General features: G+C 41.7%; 1 protein-coding gene across 1 annotated transcript; it reads right to left on the reverse strand.

Moving 5' to 3' along the window:
- Positions 1–5,868: 5,868 nt before the first annotated feature.
- On the reverse strand, positions 5,869–7,278 carry LOC147427247 (uncharacterized). Its single transcript, XM_086498284.1, has 2 exons — positions 6,301–7,278; positions 5,869–6,216 (listed from the first exon to the last, which is right to left on the reverse strand). Exons 1-2 carry the CDS (start codon positions 7,273–7,275, stop codon positions 5,869–5,871), a joined length of 1,323 nt encoding a protein of 440 aa, XP_086354410.1. The 5' UTR covers positions 7,276–7,278.
- Positions 7,279–10,121: the final 2,843 nt, after the last annotated feature.

The following is a 10,121-nucleotide window of genomic DNA, read 5'->3' on the forward strand; positions in this document are numbered from 1 at the left end:
ATTCATCAATCCGGGTTGATCATTTTGAAAACCTAAAAAATGTAGACTTTATAGGATTTTCTTGAATCCTGAAAAGTGCACATTCATGCGTAGAGAAGGAAAAATTATTGGACATATAGTGTCTAAAAATGGCATAGCTACTGGTATGGATAAAATTCATGTTATTGCTGATTTGCCTAGACCAACAACAGTCAAGGGGGTTCAAGCCTTCATGGGACATTGTGGATATTATAGATTGTTTATTTACATGTACGCTATAATTGCAAAATCCATGTATAGCTTGATTACACACTTTGAGTGGACTGAAGCATGTGAAAAATCCTTTATGAAACTACTCCAATATTGAAAGCATGAGACTCGAATAAGATATTACACATACATGTAGATGCTTCCAATTTTGCCATAGGATGTATACTAGCTCAACCACGAGAAAATTGATTTTCCTATTTCTTATGCTAGTCGACAGTTGAACATGGCGGAAAATAATTATACCACCACCAAAAGGGAAGGATTAAGAATGATCTATGCCATACAAAAGTATAGACATTACCTATTAGCAAACAAATTTCTGTTCTTCATGGACCACCAAGCCTTATTGTACTTGGTCAACAAGCCATGCAGCACAGGAAGAATATTAAGATGGTTCATCATTCTTCTGAAATTTGATTTCACTGTAGTTGTAAAAAAGGGCACTACTCATCAAAGAGCAGATCATTTGTCTAGGATTATTTCAAGAGAACCTTCTAAAGGAGTAGATGATGATCTACTAGATGCATATTTGTTCTTTGTGGAATTGATACCTCAATGGTCAAAAAGTATGGTATCATTGATGACCATAGCTCAAGTGGTTCACAAATACCACTTCTTGTTATAGTCAGATTAATTGAGCAATCGGCTATGTATCAAGTACTAGCTGGTAGGCTATACAAAAGAAACCGATATGGAATATTGATCTTATGCATTAATCTTGAAGAGAAAAAACAATACCTAAGTCAAGCACATGCTACCATAGTAGGACTTCACTTTGCGAAAGACCAAACTATGCAAAGGATCTTGATACTTGGAGTATTTTGGCCAATTATGAGGAGTGATGTTCGCTCTTTTGTAAGGGAATTCCCTCAATGTCAAAAACACACACCCATGCCTCATGTAACATTGTTTCAAATGTCACCTGTTCCTAAGTGGAGTAACTATTTAGTGACTTACTTAACGAGAAGAACGTTTCCTGAGGATATGAGTAAACACTGTCAAAGAGTAATTGAAACTGAAGCAAGAGACTATGCTCTCATTGGAAGCCAATTGTATCGGAGAGGTAAGGATCAACATTTGCGTCTTTGTGCAAATGAAGACAAATATATTCCAATTATAGAACAAGCACATACTAGATTAGCTGGAGGTCACTTTTCTAGTGAGACCACCGCAAGAGCAATCTTAATGGCATGCATATGGTTGCCAACACTTTTTGCAGATGCCAAATAATATGTTCGAAGGTGTGATGCTTGTCAACGAGCAAAACTGACAACAAGAGTAGATAGCATGCCCTTAAGACCAATGATGGGGGCTAGAGCTTTTGCAAAATGGGGTATAGACTTTGTTGGGACAATATAGCTACCTGCTTATAGAACCCAAGCTCAATATATCATTGTAGCTACGGATTATTTGACCAAGTGGGTCGAGGCTAAAGAAATTCAAAAGAATGATGCCAGAACCACTACCACATTCTTATATGAGTATGTGTTCACAAGATATGGACTGCCAATAGAAATTGTTAGTGCTAGGGGAGCTCATTTCCTCAATGAGGTAATCGAGTATCTGCTTAATGGATTTATGGTCATCCATAACAAGTCAGCTCCCTATCACTCACAAGCAAACGGTGTCGTGTAGCTCCGCTGCCATGTAGAGAAACAGAGCTGAGAAATGCAAGCTAAGCTTCTTTGAAGCCTACACATTTAATGGTTAGTGATCAGGAACGGGCCAAGTTTAATGATTAATATATACCAATTCCGGCTTAAAAGGGCCAATAGATGCCAAAAATGATTATGCTTGAAGTGAGCATAGATGGAAGATTATGATCTAAAATTATAGTGCTTGAAGTGCTCTATCGGGCTGTCTTTACGGCTCGTCGATTGGAGCTACAATGAAGAAGTTATGGTAGTTTGAAGTTTGAGTTGATTGCAGATCTGTACCGGATTGGGCAACTGCAACTGAGGGGACAGAAATGAAATGAATGCACGGGTCTAAAGTGCTCACTTTGTGGGGCGCATCAGTGTTTTTAGATCGGTGATCGGATTTACGGTTGCCATGTTATTGATCGTTTAAGACTTACCGGGGGCCGGTTTCGCACCAGCCCGGTCCACTCGGTTGGAGTGCCATCTCGGAGTTTTGGCTCTCGATCGGACCTTGGAATGCAATGGTTACGGGATGTAGCCAACAAGGCACGACCAAGAAGCTGGCTATTTGAAGCAGATGCAAAGCGAGGAAAAAACTCCGAATGCATCCACTTATACTTGCATCTTGAAGGCATATGGCACTAAGAAGTTGATATGAGCATTGGAATCACGATGATATTGTTAGTCAAGAGCTGGTGGAAGATTGGAGTTGTTGTGTTTGGCAATGCTTAACCGAGAGTATGCCAAACGGGGCTCCCTTCAAGAGCCAAAAAGAAGCCAAGGGGGCTATGGCCACCCAAAACATGTACTCCTTGGCATTGCATTGGTCGGTTTATGCCAAATGTTGTGCCCTTGCAGTGATTATGGCCGCCCAATGGAGAAGCTTTGCAAGCTTTAGCCGATGTGAATGCCTAAAATGGTACCCTTGCAAAGCCATAACCCAATAAGACCGCCTGCCCAAATAAAATCGGCCGCCCACCTAAAGGGCATGGCTAATGGCCGCCCAATTAATTAAGCAAGTGTTTTAGTGTAAAAGAAAACAAGAAAAGGAGATGGATGGCATATGGAGGCAGGTAGAGGGCGCAGAGGAGGGGTGATGAGCTCGCGCTGGGAACCGGAGAGTGCGGTCGACAGCGAGCATGGAGGCAAAGTTACAGCCCTTGCCATAGCGCTCCTCTTCGGTACCAGTTCTGCAAAATTTGACGCTACTGAAAAGTCCGGGTTGCCACGTCATTGCGTTGCTTCCACCTAGCAATGACAGCGCCGTCATTGCTTAGGGGGAAGTGAGGGCTATTATTAGAGGGCAATTAAGGAGAGCAGGAACGAGGACAAGGGGAGGAAAAGGAAGGTGGGAGGGCTCGGAGCAAGGACCAAAGCTCCCTCTCTCTCGATCTCATGCTCGGGAAGCAAGTTCCCACTCGCTTGGATAAGGAAAATCTCTTTCTCTCTCTCTCTCTCTCTCTCTCTCTCTCTCTCTCTCTCTCTCTCTCTCTCTCTCTCTCTCTCTCTCTCTCTCTCTCTCTCTCTTTGACAAGGATCCGTGCTAGAGAAGGGGCAAGAAGAAGGGGTCGAGCCTTATACCAGAGAAAGAGGCCGGCAAAGAGAGGGAAGCTCGGCAAAAGGCGTGAAGGGAATTAACAAAAGAGGAGAAGGAGACCTTGGCTAGCAAGCCGGCAAGGGAAGATTTGAAGCAGGATACAAGCTATCTCGCTCTCGTGCTTGAGACACAAAATCAAGGGGCTCTTTCTCAGCATAAGCAAAGGAATCGACCTAATTAAAGAATCAGAAGGAAAGCACAAGGCAGGCCCAGCAAGGGTTAAGGAAATCGGAGCAAGTTGAGTAAAGGAGAAGTTGAGACTCGTGAACAACAAATAAGGCAGTGCAAAGCGCACAAAGCAAGATTGAGGCAGTAAGCAGAGTATAAGCTTGCAGGATCCACGGTCAATTGAAGCATTTGAAGTAGCAAAAGAGAATTTTCATCACCGACATCAGTCCAAAGGTTGATTAAGCATTTCGTTAAGTCCGGTGTCGTTAATGGCCCGGTTAATCCTGTAAACGGGAGCTTAAACTCCTAATTAGCAGATGATCCAAGTGACGGTGTTGTTAACAGTCCGCCTTGGCTAAGAATTAAGTTATACTCGATGATTTAATGGATTAATTGAAGGGTACGGTGATTTCAGATTCAGTTGCATCTGTTGTTTTCATTCTCTCTCTTTCACACCTCTCACAGTCAGAGGCCCAGCGCCTGCCTGGCTCACGTAACGAACACATAACTCCCGACAAACGGACAAGCTGAGTATACAAATAAGATTCTTAGCTCAGTATTGACTAAAGTGGTTATATCAAGAAGGAAAGACTTGGAAATGAATCTCCACGCTGCTCTATGGGATTATCGAGTTTCATTCGAAACAACTTTAAATGCTACACCCTTTGACCTTGTTTATGGTCTTGATGCCATATTGCCAATAGAATTTCTATTGCCAACATTAAGGGTAGAAAAAGACCTTGAGTGGAGTGGACATGAATTGTCAGAAAGACTTGAAGATTTAGAGAAGCTAGATAAGAAAAGGCTAACTACTGTAGCTCACATCTATGCACAAAAGAGGAAACAAAAATAGTTTTTTGATTCCCATCTAACAAAAATCTTCAAAAAAGAGGACTTAATTCTAGTCTATTTCCTTAAGCAACACATTCCCAAGTTTTAAAAAAAAGGAAACAGTGGAAAGGGGGAAATGAGAAAACCACCATCACACTCAGTGAATGCCTCTCTATAGCCCAGTGATCTCACAACACCCCTATCCCCTAGTAAACACACACCTAAACTCCCGGTCTACAAACAATCAATGTCCAAGCCCGTACCCAACCATCCCAGACTTTAGACACTCAGTTGCAAAGCATATAAGCATGACCCTATCTGTGACCTCTCATTGTAAATTATACCATAGATAACTAGCATCGGCTCACTCAGGCACCCCAAGGTTACTAGTCTATATGATAAGTTTGCCTACAAGGTAGCAAATACCCTTTAGCACACATGATGCCCGTACAGATACCATTCACATTTATGACACATCATTGGACACAAATGTCAAAGAGAACGTTGATACATATTTTAGAGTAGAGTTGAAAAAAAACCATGGTTGAATCCTCTCCTGCTCATGCACTGTGGTACACTAGCGCAACCACCCGGTTTATAGTAGCATTTTTTTTTCATCGTAAATTCCAGCTTCAATCTTCACCATGTAAAAAAATCCCCGCTTAGTCTTGCTTCCCACCACCCTTGTTGCATGTCGGTTATACTTCACTTTATGCCAGCTTACCCTAAAGGGCAACACGTCCACTATTCCACGAGCCGCAAACAAATGGAATCCACATTGTAAAAGGACTTCTCAGGTATTGATCTTGTTGAGAAGAAAGACTACCTACGTCTATCAGCATTAATCTCGAGTCACAAATTCGCCATAGCGTCCGATTGGTGAGCCATGAGATATGTGTCTTCAAGCACAGAAAAAACCTTGTCAAGTAGAGTGTCATGTAGACATCTCGACCAAAATCCCATATCATAAACTTCATAGTACTTGCATACAATATCCCTTGCCTCCTTTCCAGCCTTGTGATATAATCATTTGCTCGTGTCATCTATGATATTAGGAAGGAACACTGACAGTTCCCACTAGCGAATGCTCCATCTCGGTGTACCTCTCTCCTAGCACCATCAAATACTTGCCCAATGTCCCTGTCATTTTTCTGCAAACAGCCATGCCTGGGCTTTCTGCACTTCCATAGGTCGACACAGCTTGGCTGTACCATCATTGCCCACCCCCTCGTTGATGATTCATGCTCAACCACAACATTATTTAGATAAAAAAAGACTGCATATGATAGAATGATGTAAAACAGGTACATAAAATGCATAAGAAAAAGATGATATAGTGGTTGTATAGATAGGATGGAGATAGAGAGAAAAGCATCTACTGCATCATCCGCCATGATCAAATGGAAAGCTCGAAGCTTCCCCAAGCATGGTGTAGGCTCCACCTGGATTTAAAAAAAAGCATTGCTCATTGCCATCCACCGGTAAAGCATGCATATCCAAGCCTTCCTTTGCATTTGTAGGCCAATAGACAAGCCACCCTTCTAGCTCTTTATAGCATGGAGCTTCGTTACCCTGCATCCATAAGTCTTCATGCCAACTATAAGCATACATTCCTTCACTTGAAGCATCGGTACCATATGCAGCTATCCGGTCATCTGCTAGAGCACCCTCCATATCATCATCATTATCATATGAGCATTGAAACGTGCATAGTACACCTTGCAAAGCAACCTGTAACAACATATCCATCAACAACACAACACATAGCTTCAATGCCTTGCCATTTGCTTGAGCCTGCTACATAGGCAAGAAAACCTGCTCCCTTTGCAAACCTGTATTCAAAACCTTTGTAAATGGTTCCAAGACCAACTTTTCATACCCAAGAGTATGACCTGCTAGAGCTTCAACATGTTCTTGGAACAATTCATCACCTGCAAGGTTGGTATCGCCTTCCTCTTTGCATGGAGCCTCTCTCTTATAGGATGCACCTATATCAATTTTCATAGAGTTATCTGCTGAAGCTAGCTCTCCAAGGCTACACACAAACTCTAAAACTATACTATGCACCTCTATATGCCCATGAAGGCAAGGTTGCCCCACCCCCTGCATGGATAAAGCAACTTGACATACCTCTACTTCTGTTTCTACCTCTTGCAAGTCATCCTCAAAAAACTTCTCTTCAATCAAGTTGGATTCACAATCAAACCATACTTCTTCTGCTAGCAAGGACTCACCACCACAAGACACAATAGAAGGTTGCTTGACTGGCCGGTTCACACAAGGTATATCCACATCTGCACTATGCTTCTCCTCGACCTTCAACTGGATAACAGAAAACTCGTATACATATTTCATCACTTCATCTACATGAAAAACATCATAAGTTTCATACCTAGAAGACATGGATTCTATCTCCCACATGCTATCTGTGTCCAAGGCACTGCTGCAGCTTTGAGAACTTTCGGACCCCTCTTTTGAACTTGTTGATTCTTGCACCAATGCTACCTTCCTTGTTACTGGTTCTGGAACCAACACTTCTTCTTTAAGATATTCTATCACCTCGTCCTCTTGAGCAAGCAAACTGGGTGGCACTCTGAATATGCCTCTTTGTATCTTTTGAGACCTAGTTGGCACTTGTTCTACCTCTTCTAGCCTGGCATCAACTTCACGTGCTTTGATCAAATGCATATCTCCAAAAGAAGGAGCTTTTACCTCTTGGTGCTCATCAATCCGTTTGGGCCTAGGTCCAATGGCTGTCGTGATTGTAGATGGTAGCAATCCTGCCTCCATCTTTTTTTCTCTTTTGACTCTTTGCTCTGGAAACTCTGACAGCTTCATCAAAGGTTCTTGATCTTCATAATCCACTCTCTGAAAAATATAGGGATGCAAGCAAGATAGAAACCTCTCCAGCTTAAAGTATCCCACATGGGTTGCTTGGGTAACAGCCGCAAAATCCCCCCAATTAGCTTCAAATATATCAACAAAGGCATTCAAATCTGCCCTTACATCCTGTTGCAAGCCTATGATCTTTGCATATGCTAGGCCGACACCATCTTTCAATACTTTTGTATAAATTGCTCGCAAACTCCGACCCATTCCTACTTGTGTAGACCTTCTAAATCATCAAACCAAGATTTTTCTTTACCTCGCAGCACCAAAGGTAGAGTCTGGAGATTTGCTTCATGACCTGGCATAAATAGCTCAAAATCGGCAATCCAATTGTCTGCATCTTCATCTCCTTTGAACACCAGACCAAATTCCTACTTCATCTTGACTCACAAACACTTTGTTAGGAAGCAATCAGTGGATCCTCAGTGGGGGCACCACAAGATGGAAAGGGGGAAATGAGAAAACCACCAGCACACTCAGTGAATGCCTCTCTATAGCCCAGTGATCTCACAACACCCCTATCCCCTAGTAAACACACACCTAGACTCCCGATCTGCAAACAATCAATGTCCAAGCATGTACCCAACCATCCCAGACTATAGACACTCAGTTGCAAAGCATATAAGCATGACCCTATCTGTGACCTCTCATTGGAAATTATACCATAGATAACTAGCACCGACTCACTCAGGCACCCCAAGGTTACTAGTCTATATGATAAGTTTTCCTACAAGCTAGGAAATACCCTTTAGCACACATGATGCCCGTATAGATACCATTCACATTTATGACACATCATTGGACACAAAAGTCGAAGAGAACGTTGATACAGATTTTAGAGTAGAGTTGACAAAAAACCATGGTACAATCCTTAAAAGGAACATATACGATGATGGAATAGTGTTTGACAATAAAAGGATGCAACAAGAACCCAAGACCAACATTGGGAGTAGTCAACTTAAATGTGATAGTACATGGATGTTCATGCCCTCATTAGTTTTTGCGCTTACTACATCAACACATGAATGAGACAATGATTCTTGGAATTCCATGGATGCGGACATACAAGGCGGTACCAGATTGGGATACGAATCAACTCAAGCTATCACCTTAAGGCGGACAACTCATTGTTCCAATTGCACCAAGCAAGGAGGAATGGAAGGGAAGCAATCAACAAACCAAACCATGAAGTAATCAATCTTGTCCATCCTATCAACAAGCAAATGCACGTAGCATACAAGGAGTCATGCAAATTTGGGTACCGAAAGCACAGCTTAAGGACAAAACAGTTCAAACCCGGGTGCCCAAAACATCATCGACAATACCAAAGACGGTTCTTCCAAAGGTCAAAACAAAGAGACAAGCATCTCTGAGCAAGGAACCTAAGATGAAATGGATCTGACAAAAAAAAGAGAACTTATCTTCTCCGCACATGGGAAAACCAATCAAGCAATGGAGAGTTAAGCCTCAGAAACCTCAACAGCACCATTCTGACCAAGACAAACCAAGGTATCAATGGCGAGTAAAAGCTTGATAACAAGCCAAAAGTGATACCAAAAGCTCAGGAAATCAATGTGCTAAAGCATCCTGATCAAACAATCAAGCAAAGAGCACACATGCTACGAGATTTTCTCTTTGGAAGACAGCATCAGAAAGCCTCGACATTAGAAACCCTTGAGTTAATTACTCAATACCCAACTCTTGCACAACATAATGGTTTGAACTACATTGATCGTCAAAGCATGGTAGAGCCAACGGAGGCTATGCATAGACACGATTGTTCAACCCATGCACACAGTCATCCCGGAGTACGCCATCTAGGAGGGGTGGAAGAGTACTAAGTAATTAAGGGCAATGTTTGAAGAGGGAGGAAAAAGTTTGATGTTAACGTGTGATTTTTTGCAAAATTACATAATAATGCCCTCTTAAATCATCAACAGGGAAAATTTAACTAATAACATCTCTTCAATGAGTGTAAATAGTATACATACTATAAAAAAATCATCAAAAATAGTTCTTTTTTATTGTTTTTCATCATTTTTCTCGATATTGAGACTTAAAAATGAAGAAATCCAACCAAAAACAATAAAGATGTGTTTTTCAATGGATTTTCTTAATTATTTGATTTTTACTTTTCTTTTTTAGCGCATTTTGTTATTTTCTTTGATTTTTCAATAAACATGTAAAAAATTTAATAATAAATAGCAAAGGAGCTCAGATGGAAAAATTGAAGACACGGTGGTGATCAGAAAGTCAAGGCAGACAAGCACAAAAAATTTCAATCAAATCGAAAGATGGAAGCGGAAAGCCTAAATTAGGCGGCCAGACCTACTTTTGCAGAATTCTTGTAGAATGAGCTACACGAATCTGATTGGGGACATTTTTTAGTATAACATAGATTTCACGGCTTAGTAGCACTAACAAGGGAATCTGGGAAAAAATGGTTCGGGAAGTCCAAGTATAGATATCCCAGGTAGTAGGCTAAAACCACCTCATTTTCACTTGTTGCCTTTGGAGAGAGAGCTTTACGACCTCTTTCGCGCGTCTTTTACCCCGGAGTCTATTGTCACCCGTTTTCAATGCTGTTTCACACGAGACATGAGGGGTAAGTTATTTAGTCATCAATGATCCATTTTGTACGGTCGGTAGCTAGTTTAAACCCCTAGAAAAAACCCTAGAATCCGAGTAGTGCACGAAGACCTACGACCAAAAAGCGACCATAGCGGCCTGTCAGCTCAACCAAATCG

This window comes from Adiantum capillus-veneris, chromosome 24 (genome assembly GCF_014529385.1).
Source record: "Adiantum capillus-veneris isolate H3 chromosome 24, ASM1452938v2, whole genome shotgun sequence".
Classification (NCBI taxonomy): Eukaryota; Viridiplantae; Streptophyta; class Polypodiopsida; order Polypodiales; family Pteridaceae; genus Adiantum; species Adiantum capillus-veneris.